The following is a 20307-nucleotide window of genomic DNA, read 5'->3' as shown; positions in this document are numbered from 1 at the left end:
GAATGACGCTAGAGAAATGTGGAAGTGGTACACACACACTCATATGCTGACGAGTCGCATATGTATTATATAACCAGTTGTTTACAGTTGCCTAACGATGCCAAGAGCAACATGGGTGTTACCAACACCAGATGCGGTAAGCTGATATGTGGTGCTTATATTCATCAATACTGGATAGCGCTAATCTGAACAGCACAAAGAAGAAACACAAATGCACAGGACAGGCGTTACTCGAAACGAAGCTTCATTCAGGAAAGTTCCCCTGGATATACACACAGCCGAGTGGCACGCGCAGGCGCACTGCACGTACGTTGCAGTCACAGTAGCAGTTATTAAAGTTGCGTTAAAGTTGTTATGCTTATACTTGTCCGTTATGACGGAGAACGCCCGCACGTTTCACGGACCGATGTGTATGCGTAGAAGGGGTTCTTGACAGTTCTTGAACAAGGTCATCATTACCATGATCAGTGAGCACCAGCAGCTGTATCGTACTTGTTAATCGGATCCGATCGCGATTGCGGCTACGAGGGATCTTGAGTGTAGTGAAGTGCGAGGTATAGCTGCAGCTGGTGGAAATTCTGGATGCCTCTTACGTTGAAATGATCTATGACGCCCCCTGTCCTGGACGTGGCATCGAGGTCTATTGGTGCCCTGTCCACATGCAAGCCCTCTTTGACGCAGTATAAAGACCAGGCGATGTTGGGTCTTGATAAATCAATGTAGAAGTCACCGGTAATAATGAGAGGTCCGGCTCTTTCGGCAGATTTACTGCAGGAAGCACTGACCCAGGTTTTTGCGTAATCGACGTGATCCACGTTGTGGACCACGTGAACGAGTGCATGGTAGTTCAGCGTCTTCCAGGGGTGTTCTGTCTTCAGCTTTGTCACTTTCCTTGCGTCTGCCGCGGTGGTGTAGCGGTTATGGTGCTCGGCTGCTGACCCAAAGGTCGCGGGTTCGATCCCGGCCGCGGCGGCCGCATTTCGATGGAGGCAAAATGCTAGATGCCCGTGTACTGTGCGATATCGGTGTACGTTAAAGAATACCACATGCTCGCACTTCCGGAGCCCTTCGATACGACTTCTCTCGTTATCATATCGTGGTTTTGGGACATAAAACCCCAACAATTATTATCCCTTTCCTTGCTTGTCAGTGTGTGTGCTTGCGATTAATGTGTTGTTTGAGACTTTGTCTCTCCTGTGGCACAGACCCGCATAACATGAACTCTGGTATGCGGGTATGTGCCACATGTGACTGAGAGCAAGGGTTTCATGACGTACGCGACAGGTATTTTGCGTTATTCATGTCATGACCAGTGAATCTTGTTCGCCATACACGGATCCCCTGCTAGGCCAATTTTGGTATATTACAAGTTATGGAGACTACCAGGAGAGCGCCCAGACGTAGGCGGCTAGATAGATAGATAGATAGATAGATACGTAGATAGAAACGCACAAAGTGCCTGAGGTTCGCTAAGAAATGCTTCGTATTTAAAAACTGTTTTTGACGAACAGAGACAGAGGTCAAGATTTGGCTTGTGGCTGCGTATCTGGTGGACGACGTCAGTACGTGGACATGTCGAACTTCGTTGAAGAAACACCAGGCACGTTCTATATGTTTATTCGTTATAGTTCTATCGGAACGACAAACAGAACCACAACTTTTACTCAATATGTATGCGACACAGCGACAGTCATTCTTTCGACGCGAAGTGTCTTCTCCAGAAGTCGCAGTTGGCTTTTTCAGGGAAACTCGGTGCTTGCTTGTATGCGCTGTCCACGTCGTAATCCAAGATAAGAGCACCGTCGGACGAAGGTTCCCAACGGTGCCACATCATATCGGGAAGAACGTTGGGGTTCCTGCAGTCAGGGCAACAGTGTTACCGATCAGGCTGTAATAAAGTCATTGCTCTCACGTGATGATCCTTTCTGGCATCCCCTTTGAAACGGGGCGGTGGCGTGCAGAAATCTAACGCGACTGTTGTAACCAGATGTAATTTCATCAATCACAGTCAGGCATCTCAGCTATCTCTCTTTAATGTATTTATTCTTCGCTCTTAATACGAGCCTCTATTTCTGCAATTTTTGGCCGCGGCGGCTACATTTTCGATGGAGGCGAAAATGTTAGAGGCCCGTGTACTTGTGCACGTTAAAGAACCCCAGCTGGTCAAAATTTCCGGAGCCCTCCACTATGGCGTCCCTGATAATCATATCGTGGTTTTGGGACGTTAAACCCCACATATTATTATTAATATTACTATTATCATCATCATTATTATTATTATTATTATTATTATTATTATTATTATTATTATTATTATTATTATCATTATCATTATTATTATTGTTATTATTATTATCATTATTTTAATTATTATTCCTTTAATTTATTGCTACCGACGCCTGTATAACGACTCAGGTTTTATCGATCGAGTTTAGAACAGATTGCACAAAGTTTCACGTGCAGAATCGCTTTGGGTTGTCGCCAACGCGCATGCGTCAACCGTAAACTTGCTGGGTAGTCACACTATTTTTCAAAAATAGCGCGCTCAACCAAAGAGCTGAAGGTGTTGGTATAGGCCCAGTTCTAGAGCTCTCTAATAACTTCACCTTGATCTAGAGCTCTCTAGTAGAAATAATTGAATGTTTACTGTACATTGATATAAGATAGCTTGCTCAATGTCTATTGGTGTTTGGCAGATATAGCAGCGTTTGACGTGGATGCACCCACGTTGACGATCGGTGGCACATCTCCATCCCGATGTCTAACGTCCATGTGTGACAGCCAGTAGCGGCGCGACAGCCACAAGAGCGTCGCCCAAGGTCGCCGTCCCGCGGCATATTAACGAGTAGACAGAACACCATGGCCGGACTAGAGGGAAACGCAAAGCGCATCATGTCTCCCCCCTAGCCCGGATTCGATTTTCCTCGGTGCGAGCGTAAGCGGGAAACGCGGCGTTACAGCCAGGCGAGGTAGGCGGGTGTCGCAGAGCTATCTTTATTATGGATAAATGCTGTGAGCGAGGCCAAGGCTTGGGATAAGGTCGCCACCTCGCAGTCTGTAAGGCGTTCACAAAATGGCATTTCTCCTATTGGAAACGCGCCGAAGGGACGGCTCATCGCGAAGGTCACGGTTATGATGCATTACTTCACTGTACCACTCCCAGACGACGACACCATCCCGCCGAACAAGGGTACTGCGAGAGTGAAGTGTGAGATATAAGGGGTGCGTTTGTAAACAACTCCAGGATGTGTAATGGTGGCGCAATGAATATGGTGCCCGGCGTCTGTTGTTGCGGACCGAGAGGTAGTAGCCTCGACCCCCGTTGATGGAACTTTTTTTCTTTAAGTTTTTCTTTGCCATCTGATCATGTGCATCTTTTGACGTCATTTCCGTGACGGAAATACGTCGCTGAAGTCTTGGTGTACCCCGGCATAAAACACTTTCGTGTTAAAAATGAATGAATATGCCCAGAATCAGGACTGGCTTAATTTTATATTACGAACTATTCCAGAATCGGAGCCTTTTGTGAAGAGGGGCGAAGATGTGGATTCGAACGTACCCGCTCCTGACAAATCCAGCGATCATCCTGGAAAAGTCCCGGGCGATCACCATGTCCCGCGCCGAGGCGTCCAGCTCGGCCAGGAGACCCGTGGCTAAGACGAGATCGACGAACTGCGGCACTCCCTGCCAAGCGGGCCACGTCCTGTAGCTCGGGCTGTACGCCAACTCGTAGAAGAACGCCCTCCCACCAACGCTGGCAGTTTCTTCCAGGAAGAAGAGCGTGGGGCAGTATATCAGAAAGTCGCCCACGGGACGCGCCAGCTCCAGCAGGAACAGTAGGCCCAGCGTCTCGTCCAGCACGCTCGGCTCGTCGAATCCGTAGTGGTGCAACACCGACTCCACGTCTTGGATGCCGTAAGACTCGAGGAAGGCCAGGAACATCGACAGCAGCCTGCGCTTAAACGCCGCGTAATGTAATATCAGGGTCCTCGATAATGAGATCCACGGACACGGCGACGTGGTTAGGCGATCATCATTTTGCCACGAAAAAAGCGTATACATGTACATTAGCGCATGCAGCTTATGAAAGTGCCAGTATTTAAAAAAAAATCGGCAGATCCAACGCCTGGTGGGAATTGGTTTCATGCGGAGCAGTCGGCGAGTAGTTCTACGCTCCATTTATTGGCCTTGAGCCAAGCGTTATGAGGTGGATCGACGCATCTTTGTAAGTGTAGCAGTTGGGCGCACATCGTGGGCTTACCAGGCACGTCGACAACGCAGGCGTTTAAAGGGTAAATTATGGCCTGACGTAACGTCAGCAGACTCAGCACTTACGTTAGTGCACAGACGTCAATATGGTCGAAACGAAGAGCACGTTACGGTGCGATGATGTGAATATCATACGTGACTTTCTTTAGCGTTTTCTTCCGGGGTAGAGGAACGCTTGAATATAGCTTACTGAATCATAGGAATACAAATCTAATGTTTATTAGACTGCTATAAAAGCGGAGCCAACACTGGAACCACAGACGTTAATCTGATATGACGCCTGCGTCATAGGAGTAGTACATGTGTAGAGTAATGTTCCTTGTTTTGTTATAAAATTAGATAGCCAGCACCACAACCACTATTGACGTTGCACCGAAAACGCCTGCACAGGCTGCTTTCCCAAGCGAGTTTATAGACCTGGCGTGGCTCTGTGGTAGAATACCTGACCGCCACGCAGAAAGCATGGGTTCGATTCCTGCTGGGATCATAATTTTTACTCGTTGCATTCGTCGGGTCAACGCTTTCGATGTCGGTTTTTCTTAAAGCTCTCGCATTTAAGTTACCAATGTCTGTTCTCGCCGTTCTTGGGTAGATATCTCAAACGCCTGTGGCGCATACCCGCATACCGCTGTCCTTGGTAGACGGGTATGTGCCACACGTGTCTGTAAGAAAGGGTTTGACGACGTACGCGACAGGATTTTCAGGTTATTCATGTCATGAGCAGACAGACGTGTTCGTGATAGCCTCTTACCCTCTCCTACCAATGTTGGTCTACACCAAGTTAAGGAGGCGATCACGAGAGCACCAAGACGTAGGCGGTTAGATAGATAGATAGATAGATAGATAGATAGATAGATAGATAGATAGAAACGCTGAAAGTGTGTTGGTTTCGTTAAGAAATGCTTCGCATTTGAAATCTCGAGGCGAGCCTAATTCTTGACGGAGGCGTCAAGTTGTGGCACTCGCACGTCGGCGTTCGCGCGTCGGCGTGCCGCGACGATTCCGTGCTCTCACAAGAAAACCGCCTGCTCTTTCAATGAACTCATTCAGGTAATTTAATGAATTATCCTCACTCTTAATTCGCCCTTAGGTAAAATTATGCTCCCATATCATATGCGTCAAATGTAACTCTTAACTTGAACGAGAACCATCGATTTCGCACCAGTCTCATTCTTTAGAAGACTTCCGAGTATTCAGAGAACCGGAAATAAGCGCTCAACCGGAAGTGCTTGGCAGAGAAACAAGAGTGTCACCCGGCGCTCGTGCCACTGAAAGCGTGAACAGTTCATGCACTCTACAATGAGAGTCTAATAAGCTGTTCCTAAATACGGAGTCGCAAGAGAGTAGACATAGAAAAATAAAAGAAAGAGAAGGAAAAACTTTAGGGCAGTTTCGCACTGGTGGTGCCAAGCCTGAGGGAACTGCGGAGCTGGACGACCTTCCTTAGTGTACCAGCCAAGCCTAGCCAAGAGATAGCTAGCTAATCCTAGATATAGCCACATGAGCATAGAGAGGGGCAGTGAGGCATGGGAAAGCCAAGTGGAGGCTCTTTCTCTCTCTCCCAATCTATTTCTCTCTCGTTCTCCTTCTTTCTATCGCTTTCTTTATTTCGTTCTCTTTCTTTTTTTCCCTCTCCATTTCTCGCTATCCTTTCCTCGTTCTCTCGCCCGCAATCATATGGTTCCCATAAACGCTTGTCCTGCTAGCGTGCCAGGATAGCAGAATGATTACGAATCTCGCCTTCGGACCGTGGGTACCCGGGTTCGAATCACGCCTCGTCAAGAAATTTTATTTTCCTTCTATCTTTTCTTTCTCATTCTTTCGCCCATGGAAACAAAATCATATGGTTCCCATAAACGCTTGTCCTGCTACATAGCGTGTCTAGACAGCGCCACCTAGAAAATTAACAATTCTAGAGGGCGCTCGTATGGATAACCGAGTGGTTACGACGCTGGCGCTCGGGCCGTGACTACCCGCGTTCGAGTCCCACCTCACCAAGAAATTTTGTTCCTTATTTCTTCCCCTCCTCCTCTCCTCACCTCCTCTTTTCCTTCCTCCATCGTGTTGCTAGGCAGCGCATGGTGACGTCATCGATCGTCGGATTTTGCGAACACCATAGGACCAAGCTCGAACTTAAAAAGCTCCGCTGTTAAAACATATTCATTTTTGTACAAGAAGGATGTGTTCCAATGTACGCTGTTTCTGTCCAGCGAAGCTGTGGTGTCACCTGATCATATAGACCAATTTGACGTAACCTTGAGCGATTGAACAATACGCTACATGAAAGACTGACAGGAAGAAAATTATGTGCACTGTATACCATTGTGTCTACGATGCACTTCCGGTCTCGTATGTAACTATGTGTAGCCTGAGCACGTTCACAAAACGTAGAATTAGTAAGACGGGTTGTGCTTATGGAGAAAATGGAGACGATTAAGACAGCTGCGTGCTCAACTATGGGAGAGCTGTAAGCTGTTCCTAATGAAGATGGACTCCGCATGGGAAACGCGTGCGGCGTTCGCCGCCCTTGCCACAAGCATTTGGGACGAGTGCAGAAGTAGTAGCGCACGCGCGTCTTCGTGTTCCTGGCTTTAGGATGAAACCTTGAATATCATGGCTGAATTATGTGTAGTTGACGTCAAGAATGCTGTGGGCCGAGGTGCGCACTTTCGGCGGGAATATGAAGCTTTTATTCTGTAATTAGCCAAGCCTTTAAGGAAACTGAGCGAAATGACGTTGCGTATCTGTCATTTCTAAAGCGATAGACACATTTCACTTCAATTAATCGAATGGTTTTCGGTCGACAGTGATGGACAGGAATAAACACCGGAATCATAGTCACGTACATCTTCGCTGTAGAAATTAGGAACGCTGTATGCTCGACTATGGGATATGTGTGTGTGGAAGTCCCCAACAAAGAAATCCTTGGAGAAGTCCTTGGAAGACCGAGGGCCTGGTTTACCCCGCGCACGCAATGGCGGCCATCTGCGACCAGTCGCTTGGTGACTAATTTGGTCGCGCGACCGGTGGCAGCCGCAGCTGTGAATAAGCTTCTTACCATGTCTTTAGAGCAAATGGAGAATGATGCAGAGCGCCGAGTATTCTACTATAGTACATCTGTCCCGATTGAAACAAGCGACATTTGCTATAGAGCCGAAGCCTTTGAACCACGCTTTTGTGCACACCGTCTTGCATAACCTTCAGTGGTAACCCTACCGGACGTGCGAGTCTTCTCTTTAATACATGTTAGGTAAGTGCTTAGTCACAGAACGACAATAACAGTGGCAAACAATTCTCCTCTCTTCGCGTGTCCTTTAAATTAATATCATTACTGGGAACTCTGTAAAAGAAAGGTCTAGAAAGTTGACAGCATATTACACACTCTGTAGCACTTGCAGGTGAACGCCTTTTGCGTCCCGCGTGGTGTTGGACAAGCTCCAGGATCGCCCCACCTTTGACCAAGCGCATGTGATGAAGTCATCACTTGACGTCATGGTGCAGCCATGATGACGTCGCAAATTGCGGCGATCAGTGGCGCCATCATGACTCCACAGATCACTAGATGACGTCCGTTGTGGTCAAGTGATACTTCCTGGGCCGTTGGCGTTGACGCCAACGCCGATGGACATTTTCGCTTTCGACGTAATAACGCATCTTGAGTCTTATGCACGGTTTTGAGACTCAGTGTAGCACGCAACCGATAACCTTATGTGCTCTGGTCTCGCTATACGAGTGCTCGGAATAGAAATGACAAGCGCTCTGTAGAGGAACTTTGAATGGGGTCGAGTTAAGATGCGCGAAGTTAATAGGGGACAGCACAGACGCCGATGACTCGAACGCGAGTAGGGCGTAAAGCGCTGCTCGACATACGTCGGGCAGGATTCAACGTTGTGCCGTCGGCCATACCAAGCTGAATGACCCGTTTTTCTCAAATTTCCGAAGCTATGCAGTATTTGCCTCGCTAACTCCTTGCTAATATGAACATTTATTTATTTATTTATTTAATTTATGTACTTATTATTTATCTATGAATACTGTAAAGCCTCTTGGGGCTGTTACAGGAGTGGGTTTATTACAACAGAGCAGTACGTGCATAAGTGAAGGCATGTGCAAATGAAGCATCACTGCAGATATAAAACACAAATCGTAACAATACAGATATAGAGCATATAGTTGATATATTGCATAATAACATTGGTACAGAGCATCTAGGTGCACAAGGCATTCGTCTAAAGAATGAAGAGCACCGAAGACGTTCCGTCTGCTTCGATATATCTCAAGTGTCCTCCTCGCGCGAAACAGTAGAAGACACCCAACAGCATCACTACGCTGTGCGCTTAGGCGTTGGTAGGAGGACGGCTAATCACATAACTGAATTATTTGAAGTGCAAATGCGGATTTGCCCGTGGCCCCGCAAGTCTAGCGCAAGAGTACGTTACCTTCTTGGTGTCAGGGTTTGGTCGGCAGATAAGCCGAACGCCTGCATCAATTCGGATACGTGCGACGTGCCTTCGTCCTTGGAGACGCCCACTAGGAAGTCGACGCGCTTGAGCATCGTCTCGGAGAGGACGGCGCTCGCTAACTTCCACGGAAAGTCGCGGTTCTTGCTGGGACCAAACACGACAGTGTCGCTGCTGGTGGCCAACTCGTCGGCGGCCAACACCGTGGCGTATGCGCTGCGCTTCCTGAGGCACTCCACGACCCGTCGTCGCTCCGAGGCGTCCTGCAAGCTTCGCCTGCTGCCGCAGCCGAGCACGTCGGCCAGTGCGTTGCCGTTCAGCAGGGCACGCTGACCCGTATTGTCGGGCTGCGGCACGAAAGGCGAGCCGCTCATTAGTATGGCGCGTTGTATAGGCGGCGTGTCGTTGCGTGCCAGGTGGTAGCCGATGGATGTGGCGCCAGCGTCCTGGCCCAGCAATGTGATGCGTTGGTTGTCGCCACCGAAATGTTGGATGTACCTGAAATGTTTGTGCGGTGGTGGTGAGGGCTATGACAAGCCTCAGGTGCAATTTCACTATTCAAGCTGCTAGAGTCTTGTAAATTACACTAGAAGTCTGAAGTGACAGCCCGAGGGACCCTGCAACACAGCTTCTTGAAAACCCGCGACTGCAATGGACGGAGCGCGATGCTTTTGAATAAGCATTTTTCCGTATAGAATTTCAATAACGTAAAGAGATTATAAAACGTGCTTTGTTTGTTCCAGATTCCTTCTCAACTGCACCGATTGAGCACTTCCTTTCATCTGGAGTGGTGTCAGTGAAATTGTCCTGCTCCTTGATTCTTTACTTGTTCCCGTTGTGGTGTAAAGTTACGGTATCAATTAAATGTTGTCGCATGACACATTATCAAAAGTAGCGAAGTGTACACGCGGACGCGAGATTTCACTCGGCGGTAACTTGTATCCTCGAGCAATCGTCCGATTGCGGACGTATACGACCTACCACGGATATGTGTAATAACACAAGGATACAAAAAATAATAATAAACAAACACGGCATACTCGCGCTGATGCCTACAGGCACCAGGTCGGATGTTGTAACATGTTGGTTTCTGCGTGTATAGTCGAGGTAGTAAGTGGTTGTTGATTTGAGGAACTGTACGCAATAAAGGGGCGGGGGAAGGAAAACATTGTAATAGATCGGTGCATGACGGAGATAAAGGTTAGGGAGAGACAACGAGAGAGGATAACGGGGGGGGGGGGACTATTTACATATGTGCATTATGACATTTGTATCCTTGTGTACACTTCCTTAGGTAATAAACGTACGCCAACGAAGCCCCCGAGTCATTGGTGACATACTCGTACACAAACATCACTGTTCCCACAACACGATGCAAAACAACCTCAAAAGCAGAAGCACGACGAACGAACATAACGCCACGCACATCTTGAATAATTCTCGTTTAGCGAGATTCTGTGCAATTTCATGGCGTTATCCGTTACGGCTGATTTGTGCTCTGTACGTTTGTGCAAATGCATATACGCTAGAGGAAACTGTTGAATATTTCCTGTTGAACTTCTCGATGATGTACAGTGACGGCGGTGGCCTTACTCACCCCAAACTCTGCATTCCCAGAACGCCTGCGTTGCATTAGAGCCGCATGTTGCTCTCGCGGTGCCGCTGCCGCAGCTTCATTCTTAGCGGCTTCCCGCCGACGGCGATTGCGACGAGCGGCTCTTAAAGCTGCTTTAGCCTCGTCCGCTGTCGAGTACTTTCTCTATCTTCGCCACCCACAACTATAGGGCCTATTCAGGTGACTTCTGCGCTTTTTTTTTCTTTTTTTTGTAGCGTTAGCTACACTGGACGAGGTTGAGCACTTTCGAGAGACGTGTTGCGCATGCGCGAAGGGCAGTGACGTCACGGCGCACAGCTGGCGCCGCTGCCGCCGCGCGGGCCTCGTGGGTCTGCGCATTCCAGGGGAGTGACGTCATGGCCACGGCAGACGCACTGGCGCCGGCGCGTGCCCAGCTGCCGCGCCGGAGCCGCCGCGCGGGTCTGCGTATTAAGGGCGAGACAGACGGTACGATTTTCCATGCGATGCGACGTCCGACACGGCGGTAGGGAACCGGAATGGTGACCTTTCATAGCATCGGACAGCCACCATTCCCTCTCTCCCACCGCCGCGTCGGCCATCACATCGCATGGAAAATCGTACCGTCTGTCTCGCACTTTACAGAGGAGTGACGTCATAGCCGCGGCAGACGCACTGGTGCCGGTGCGTGCCCAGCTGTGCGCCTCCGTTGCGCAGTAGCCAAGTCTCACGCTGTGCCGGGCGTTGGGGCCATAGAGACAGCAGCGTGTTACTACAATGACCACCGAGCCGTTTTTGTGGCAATAGAGAAATGACGTTGAGCAAAAAATAAATATACATGTGTCGCATAATGCGTATACCGTGTGTGTGTCATTGAAGCTGCAGTAAGCGTGATAATCAAGCTAATCCTAGACAACCAGGAGAGCTAAGAATAATAGCTGAACCTTACCTCACACGACGCATATCCTGACATAGCCGAGCTAAACCAGTACAATTTTTTTTTCACTCACGCCAACGCCGCCAAGACGAAGTGGACGCGCTATATCACGCGCTCCCATGATGTTTTCTGTACCCCAGAGCACGACCTGGAAACACAGGCCTAAGGCTTTCACCTTAAAACGCAGTAACGTAATCTGGAGGTCTGCCACGTCGAATATGCGAAGACATTGGCTTACTGTCTACTTTATAGTTGTATCCCCTGGTCGACTGCTGTGTTGTAACGTCCGAAGGCAATATTATACGGCTTGTAGTGAATGTACTTATTCAGACTGCATGGGTTTCCTTAACGCTACCTTTCTTTGATAGCAGAATACAGTGGCGCTTCTTCTCACTCAGTGACGACGCTATCGATTATGACGGACAATTAACTAGGGAGGCATAGGTCATCGTTACGGGCACTATGAGAAAAAAATTTTATTTTCACGACGAAACTGCATATGGCTAGGTTCTGACGGATCGCGTACGCAGACAGAAGACGCGTAGAAAAAAATAATTTTCGGCTGGCCGATTCACTCGACTAATCCGGTGTTCTTGCGTCGAAAACGTGGACGTCACGTAAAGGTAAACATAAAGGTGTGAGATTTCACCGACAAGAAAGAATGACGTAAATAATTTTGCCACAGAGATGTGATCACTTGCACAAGAAGCGAACGTCATGCCATTTTAACACGAAAGTGTTTTATGCCGGGCTTTACCACGGCTACACTAAAGTATTTCCGTCACGGATATGACGTTGTAGAATATACAGATTAAAAGATGACAATGAAAAACCTATAAGAAAAAGTTCCGTCACCGGGAGTCCAACTTACGGCCCCTCATCCCGCAGCGCGCGGCGCGAAAGATTCGGCAACAGACGGCACGTTCTTCTACGCGAGCTATTTATATAGACCATTTGCCGGTGGCGGTACTCAGAGATCGGTGGTACATCAGCGTGTTTTCGTTATCACTAGCGAGGTCGCGCGAAGGGCTCGAAGGACGCTTTAAAGGTTGTCGCCCCGCACGTTGCGATGAGCGCGCGCCTCTACGGGGCGTGGTCACTCTTGCGAGCGAGCTTATCTCGTGACGGCGGTGGTTTGTACGTCTTGTGCTCCCATCGCAAGTTTGCGTTGTGAGCACGAAGGTCACTTCGCTCACTGCAGCGGCCGCTTTTGCGAAAGGAGCGCGGAAATAAGTTACAATTGTGACACTTAGTTCGCGCTCATTCTGTGCATATTCGTTCCGTGTGTCTCTTCTGCTGGAACAGCGCGTTGCAAGTTTCGGGCTGCTTGCCGTTCTTTGCGTGATATTACAATTTGCTGCTATAGCATTCATTCCTTCGCCCTTGGGGCGAAAGAAAGCACAACAACCTCTCAACTACGTATGTGAAGCCACGTTTCACATTCGTGTTATACCGATTCCTATGACAGAGGAATCACCCATGTTTTCTTTGTAGTTTAGAAGCAACATGGTTCCTTATCAACTACAGAACTTCATTTTGAGACCGGCGTTGGTCGCTCTTGAGAAAATATGCGTCATGCGTAAAAGACACACAAAGGCACTGTCGTGCTCGTGTTTATGCAGGAACACTATAGGTACGACAGTGCGCGCACCTGTGCACCCATCGGATGGCAAGCGCCTGGTCGAGCAGGCCGACGTTGCCGGGCGCCTCGTGCACGAGCATGTTGAGGAAACCGAAGGCGCCCACCCTGTACGCGGGCACGACCACGACGGCGTCCCATAGTGCAGCTGCTTGACGGCCCCCGTAGAAGGCGTACGTACCCCCGCCGCCAAACTGGAAGCGGCCTCCATGCAACACCACCACCACAGGTCGGGTTCGGCAGCTGCCGCAACGGCTGGTTTTGGCTGCGCAGACGGATTCTATCTATCTATCTATCTATCTATCTATCTATCTATCTATCTATCTATCTATCTATCTATCTATCTATCTATCTATCTATCTATCTATCTATCTATCTATCTATCTATCTATCTATCTATCTATCTATCTATCTATCTATCTATCTATCTATCTATCTATCTATCTATCTATCTATCTATCTATCTATCTATCTATCTATCTATCTATCTATCTATCTATCTATCTGTGGGAACAGGCAGACAGATGTCGATGCTGTGAGACCACAAAATATATATTTTGTCTGGAACCATTTTACACAGACGCGAAGAAGAACACTGGTACGTAGCTTCGTCGTCGTCGTCTTTTCTTGGTCGGATTCTTGTAGCCCGCGCTCGTGCGCTACAGGGCCCCCTTCTAGTGAGGAAGTCGCGGGTTTGTTGCAGGTGGCCAGGGGCGGACCGTTGAGCCGCAAAATGCACGCGGCGAGTATGGCAGTCCGGAGTGGTTTTAAGATGCGACTTTCTTGAAGTGTCGGTGTCCAAGTACGCAGGCTTGAGACGGTCGACGGAAACAGCACTTTCCCGGCCGTTGATGAGCAGACGGAAGTGTTTAGGTGTGCGGTTGACAACCTTAAACGCGCCCTCATACTGGGGCTGTAAAGGAGGTCGCACGGCATCCTGTCGCACAAAAACGTGCGTGCAGTGTTGGAGGTCGGGACTGACATATATAATACGAGATGTTCGTCGTTGCAGAGGCGGAACCACGGTACGCATAGCGTTGCGTAGATGGTATGCATAATCAGAAACGTCTGAAGATCCCGTCGGCGGGTCACTGAAGAATTCACCAGGAACTCGAAGAGTGGTGCCAAATGTCAGCTCAGCGGCGCTTATGGAGGAGGTGCTACGATGAGACGTGCGGATGCCAATCATAACGAAAGGAAGGCGTTCCATCCATGATGAAGGAAAAGTGGAAGCCATGAGTGACGCTTTCAGCTGGCGATGAAAGCGTTCAATTGGCGAAGGGATGGTACGAGGTAGTCTTGATGTGGTTGACACCGAGGAGCCGAGATAGATTGGCGAACAATGTTGAGTCGAACTGGCGACCACCGTCAGTCGTAATGGTGGAAGGGATACCGCAGCGGCTAATCCACAGAGCGCCAAGCGCTCGGGCTGTCGATTCCGCAGTTATGTTTTGAAGAGGCATCGCTTCAAGCCATCTTGTGAATCTGTCAATGCAGGTTAATAGGTGGCGATGGTTCCCGCATGGAGAATGTGGACCAACAACGTCGACGTGTGGGTGGCTGAAGCGAGCGTACGGGGACGGGAACGTGCCAAGAGGAGTGACAGTGTGACGATGCACTTTAGACTGTTGGCACCTGAGGCAAGCATGTGACCAACGACGGACGTCTAAGTTAATGCTCGGCCACACATAACGTGAAGTGATAAGTCGCTGTGTGGCGCGAATGCCAGGGTGAGCTACCGAGTGCAAAACATGAAAGACTCCTCGACGGAACAATGACTCCGCGGTGATGAACCAAAGTTTCGAGTCCGACGACCAGCACTCAGGGATTTCGATGACTGTCCGCTTCGGGGACGGCTGCGGTGCTCGAGTTCTTGGCAGCTGTCGGCGAAGCGAAGCGGGTGAGGCGAGCGCAAATCAAGAAGCGAGAGTGATCCGGCGAAGTCCGAGTCACCAATTTGTGGGAACAGACAGACAGATGTCGATTCTGTGAGACCACAAAAAAGTCACGGTTTCGCCGCAACGGCGAAGGAATGAATGCAATAGCAACAAATTAGAATGTTACACGAAGAACGGCAAGGAGCTCCATACTTGCGACGCGCCGCTCGAGCGCAAAGGACTGACGAAAAGAACACACACACGACGACCGCGAACTAACAACGGTGACAGCTCGACACTTGCAGTGCACTGCTCAAACACAAAGAATGACACTCGAAAAGAACGCACAGGTACACACAGGACGAGCGCGAACTAACTGTTACGGTTGTTACTTCCTGTTTGAGAAGCGCGCTACAACCCAACGCTCTTACTGCGGCGCGTGGAGTGACCCCTCCGCGTCTCCTGCCGCGCGGCGGCATTCGACGCATTGTTTACTCGGCGTTCTACATCGTCAGTGGGTACAGAAATGGGCCACATTTTAGTGCGCGTTTCAAGGGCAGCTTTCAAACTGAAGGAAAATGCAGGAGCGTTGGGTTAAAGCGCGCCCTGCGGGCAATCTCGCGGGCACGGTGTAAGATATATACTCCTTATGTGAGGACACTCGCGAGACGCCATCGACCAGATAAAGTAACAACGCTGAGCACCCGTCGGTCCGCTGACGGCAGCGGATACCTATCGGCGGGTTCACGCAACTTCAACGTAAAAACGCGTTCCCGTAGCAACTGGCCCTTCGCGGGAAATCTGAATTTCCTAGTCAGCGAACGCGGCCATGGTACGTCAGCTAGTAAAGTTGGAAACGCATACCGCGTTTTTCACGAGCGAAATACGAGACATGCGGCGGACGCCGGCGTTGCCGCCGACCACGTTGGTTGCTATAGCAACGGTGCAGAAAGCATTTTAACTAGGGGTGTGCGAATATCAAATTTTTCGAATACGAATCGAATACGAATATCCACCTTCGAATATCGAATCGAATATCGAATATCAAAGGAAAAATGCCTCCTCAGTAACAATATTTTATTTAACATGTAGCTATTTGAAAAAAAAAACAACATTAAAAGCCTGATTGGCAACACAACATACACTGCTATCTCCAGAACACAATGTCCAGGCTAGCACAATGCACATCACAACACAAGCAAATGTCACGGCACAATGAAAGTAATGACTAGATGTTATCATGAAGAAATATGAGTTGCTCCACATGATCAGGCAGCAGGCGCTCCCTTCTAACAGAGACAACCCCCCCCTGCCACTGAAAAGGCACGCTGGCTTGGAACAGAAGTGGCTAATATAGGGAGGTACATGGGGCAAAGCTTTGCCAGACTGGGGTATCTGCAGGTGCCTACAGTCCGCCACCAGTCACATAGGTCACTGTCTTCCTTCAGAAGTGGTTCCGCATAGTGAACGAGTGGTAGTGCGGCACGTTACGGCCGCATAATATTGAAAATGTACGGTTACATGATCGCCAACAGCGCCGCACGTCGGAGATGCACCAGCAATAAATCATACGTATTAGGGCGCTCGTCGCAGGCAGATATCGTGCCTCCGTGTACTTACGATGTTTATCGCTCCTCTCGGCAACGTTTTTAGCTATACGAACGCAGCAGAAATGTGGAAGACGAGTTATTTTATGCATGATAATCGAATCGCATATTCGAATTTTTCGAATATTCGATGTGGTCGAATATTCGAAACTTTTCGAATACACGATTTTCGAATCGAATACGAATATTTCGAATGTAATATTCGACGAATATTCGAAACTTTCGAATATTCGCACACCCCTAATTTTAACACAGAAGTGTTTTATGCCAGGGTCCACCAAGATTTCAGTGACGTATTTCCGTCACGGAAATGAAGTCGAAAAAATATACATGATGAGATGGCAAAGAAAAACAGTTCCGTCAGCGGGCATCGAACCCACGACCGCTGGGTGCGCAACAACAGATGCCGGGCACGCTATCCACTGCGCCACAATCACAGACTCTGGAAGCTTTACAAACGCGCCTTTTATATCTACTACTCTCCCGGTAGATATGGGTGGTGTTGCCCTCTGGGAGTGGTAAAGTAATTCGTCATTGCTCTGTCCTCCGCGATTAGCACGTGCAACGTGTTACACGTGCCTCCCATTCGGCGCGTTTTCAATTCAATTTTGTCAATGCCTTAACACACCGCGAGGTGGCGACCTTGGCCAAGCGTCGTAAAAGCATCGTCCTCGCTCAAAGCTCTGCGACGCGCGCCTGCCTCACCTGGCTGTAACACCGCGTTCCCCGCTCACGCGCTCGCCCCTAGAAAAAACGCGGCAGGGCTACCGGGGCGGCATGACGCGCTTTGCGTTTCCCTCGAGTCCGGCCCAGTGGTCCGGCCGCGCTGTTCAATCACATTTTAACATGCCGCATGATGGCGACCAAGTTCTGCGTCCGATATGCAACGCTCTTCTGGCTATCACAACTTGTTCTCTGATTACGCTTTCACCGTTAACTACTACAGCTACCACAAGGGTTTGTTTAATCATTTAGCAGGAACGTCAGTCATCGGGATGGAGATGTACCACCAATCATCAAAGTGGGCACATCCACGTTAAACGGTGCTATAGCTGCCAGACATCAATATACATTGCGTCAACTCTGTCATATCAATGTACAGTAAACATTCAGTTACTTCTGTAAGGGCATGCTTTACTTTCGTGTTATTCCGATTCCTATGATGGAGGGATCAACCATGTTTTTTTTCTCTTTAAGTTGCGTCTTCTCACCGATATATACCCGCTGCGATCGCCGCACGACGCGCGCCGTTGTTACTTTATAGAAAGTTTGAGAATTGGGGCCCCAAGGAGCTTGGGGACCCAAGAAGCTTGCGAGCCACCAGGGCGCATGTGCAGAACCCAAGCCACTCTTGGGCTGTTGCGCTCGCGTTGACCCAAGACGCAAAAATCGAAATCTAGCGTCGGCCCCCAAGGCGTCTAGTGTCACCAGCGAAAAGACACAGACGCAGTGCGGGCCACGGCGCAGTATGGCCCGCGTCTCGCATGATTTTAAATTTCGTCACGCGTGGCGCTCCGTGCGCTTGACCCAACGCAACGCAGCTTCGGGGCCCGGCGTCTTGGGTCCCCAATTCTCAAACTCTCTAATAACTCGGCGTTGTTATGCTGAACAGCTGGTGGCGCGTGACCGAGTTTGAAGCTGCGCGCTGCGGAGCGAGGGGTCGCAGGTTCGAATCCCGGCGGCGCGCTTCGGAAATTTGTTCTTCGAATTTATTTTTCTTTGTGACTTTTATTTATATATACATACATATACATTTGCGGAACATGACGGCGAGTGCAAAAACCAGCCGAGAGCGCCCATATAATTGCTATCGCAATAATATATATTGCGTCTGGAATCATTTTACGCAGACGAAAACAAGAACACGCGCAACCGTCTCGTGCTGGTAGCTTCGTCGTCGCCGTCTTTTCCTGGACGGATTCTTGTAGCCCGCGTGACATGGGCACATCACTCAGTATATGATGTCTCGTTACGCTCTACGATGCATTTCATATGACTGGAAACAACCAACAACCGCTCGAGGAACATGCGTGGACCTCGTCTTTGCCAACTTTAGATTAGGTCCACTCGAAGAACCATTGGCTCTCCATTTCACAGACCATAAAGGAGTAATAATGAAGAAAACACGGAATCCAGAACTCAAGACGATATACGAATTATAACAAGAGGATTAAAATAGAAGAGCATTAAAGAGGAACCAAGTAAATACATTTGTATATATATATACTTTATGTCATTCAGTTTACATTTGCAGTGGCAACGCGAGGGGGACGTACGGTGACATACCGGTACGAAACCCAGTGCTTCGACACTCGTCGTGATTCACAGTAGTGGAGATGCGGTGATTTTTTTATTCACATACACACATATAACAGTTTTCTATATACCGTGAAAGCGGACAGTGAGAGTCCGCGACAAATCTAGGTCCTAAGATCTATAATGTGTACGTTGAAGTCGCCTACTAGTATAAAGGGTTTGTGCTTGCAGGTGTTTTATATTACTCTGTCACAATTATGAATAATATTAGTCTATTGTTAAACTTACACGGACGCCAAACAGATGGACAGACAAGCCTCGGCCTTGGGGTGCTTCGCCCCTAAAAAAAATCACAGCATATCCACGGGGTGAATGATGATGAGTGGGGCGAAGCTACGGAGGGAATCATCTGTAAACCGTGAAACTCTTCCGTGAAATGCGCCCAGTACATAATATAAAGAGTGTGAAACATCGTGTATATGTTAAACATCAAACTTTTATTGTACTGTTGGTTTACGTGGTCCCTTCATTATCACTTGTGATCGGTGAAATGCAAGGAAGAAGTCCGCTCCCGAGCGAAAGAGCGCCAAGAGCGACCGCATTCTCCGCTCGCCCTGTGCGAATTAAAGGCAAGGCTAGAGGGAAGACAGGACGCGCGTTCCACGACGCGAGGTCGGTAGCATGCCCAACGAAAACCAACGGAACGCGATCGTGCAAGTGCTCCGGCTTCGCATCGCCTCATGGTTCCATTTAGCGTCCCAAAACCAAATATATTGCTCAAGGTGTGCCTTGCGTTTTTCGTAGAAATAATTTCTTTATCATGTACATTAAGACGAAAAGTTGAAAGCGCACTAGAGTGTATCGCCCGCAAAGTATGTCTTTTAGTGTGATTTAACTCTCGTACGGCAGGGTCCTCGCGCCGTTGCCGGTCCACCTCGCCCGTTGACGATCGGGCGAGGTGGCTACATACAACTACTACTACTACACTTTAAGAAAAACATCTGGCGTTCTTTCGTTCTGCTTTTACAAACCATCTGGCGTCTTTCGTTGGTTTATTTCATCAATCAACGGCGTTTTGAACAAAATTTTTATTGTTTAATTACGCACAAGAGAAATCTCACCAGGCACTACCTTGGAGGTAAACAATGGCTGCTAATGGGAATGAGAGACAGAAGAAGTCGGCTTTTAGCTAACACTTACACTTCTACTTCTACTAACGTTTCCTACTGGAACATGCCAATGGCTGCTAATGGGGAATGAGAGACAGAAGAATTCGGCTTTTAGTTAACGCGCACGCTGCGAATTTTTTATTGTTCAACAACGCACAGGAGAAATCTCCCACCGGCACCACCTTGGAGGTCAAAGCGTAAGACATGTTACGGAATACTACGACGACTACGAGGGACGAACGGGTGCCGCCTTAAGGAGCTTCGCCCCTAAAACGCTTTGTATAACGGTGTTCGGAAAAAATGAACGATTCAGAGCACACTCTATTATGGGACAGCTGTGTGGAGCTCTCCCGGATATACACCGACATATATATCGTGGAAATACCAGCTCTACAATGAGAGAGCAGTGAGCCGTCCTAACACGTCGCAGCCATCAACTGCAGCCAAATACACCGAATAAATGAGGGCACGCCCAGCTGAAGTCATCCCGGAAAGTCACTGGACACGATCTGGCTATGTC

At 48.8% G+C, this 20307-nt stretch overlaps 1 protein-coding gene across 1 annotated transcript in view; it reads right to left on the bottom strand.

The window, feature by feature from the left end:
* Positions 1-8704: 8704 nt before the first annotated feature.
* LOC119385643 (cholinesterase) overlaps positions 8705-20307 on the bottom strand; it is a 41583-nt gene continuing 29980 nt past the window's right edge. The window contains exons 2-3 of the mRNA XM_037653046.2: positions 12891-13083; positions 8705-9227 (exon numbers count right to left, since the gene is read on the bottom strand). Coding sequence (XP_037508974.2) covers positions 8705-9227; positions 12891-13083 — 716 coding nt within the window. The remainder of the gene's footprint in view (positions 9228-12890; positions 13084-20307) is intronic.

The sequence above is a fragment of the Rhipicephalus sanguineus genome, chromosome 3, assembly GCF_013339695.2.
Source record: "Rhipicephalus sanguineus isolate Rsan-2018 chromosome 3, BIME_Rsan_1.4, whole genome shotgun sequence".
In the NCBI taxonomy this organism is placed as follows: Eukaryota; Metazoa; Arthropoda; class Arachnida; order Ixodida; family Ixodidae; genus Rhipicephalus; species Rhipicephalus sanguineus.
The sequence above is the reverse complement of the archived record's forward strand: the minus strand, read 5'-3'. Positions and strand labels throughout refer to the sequence as shown.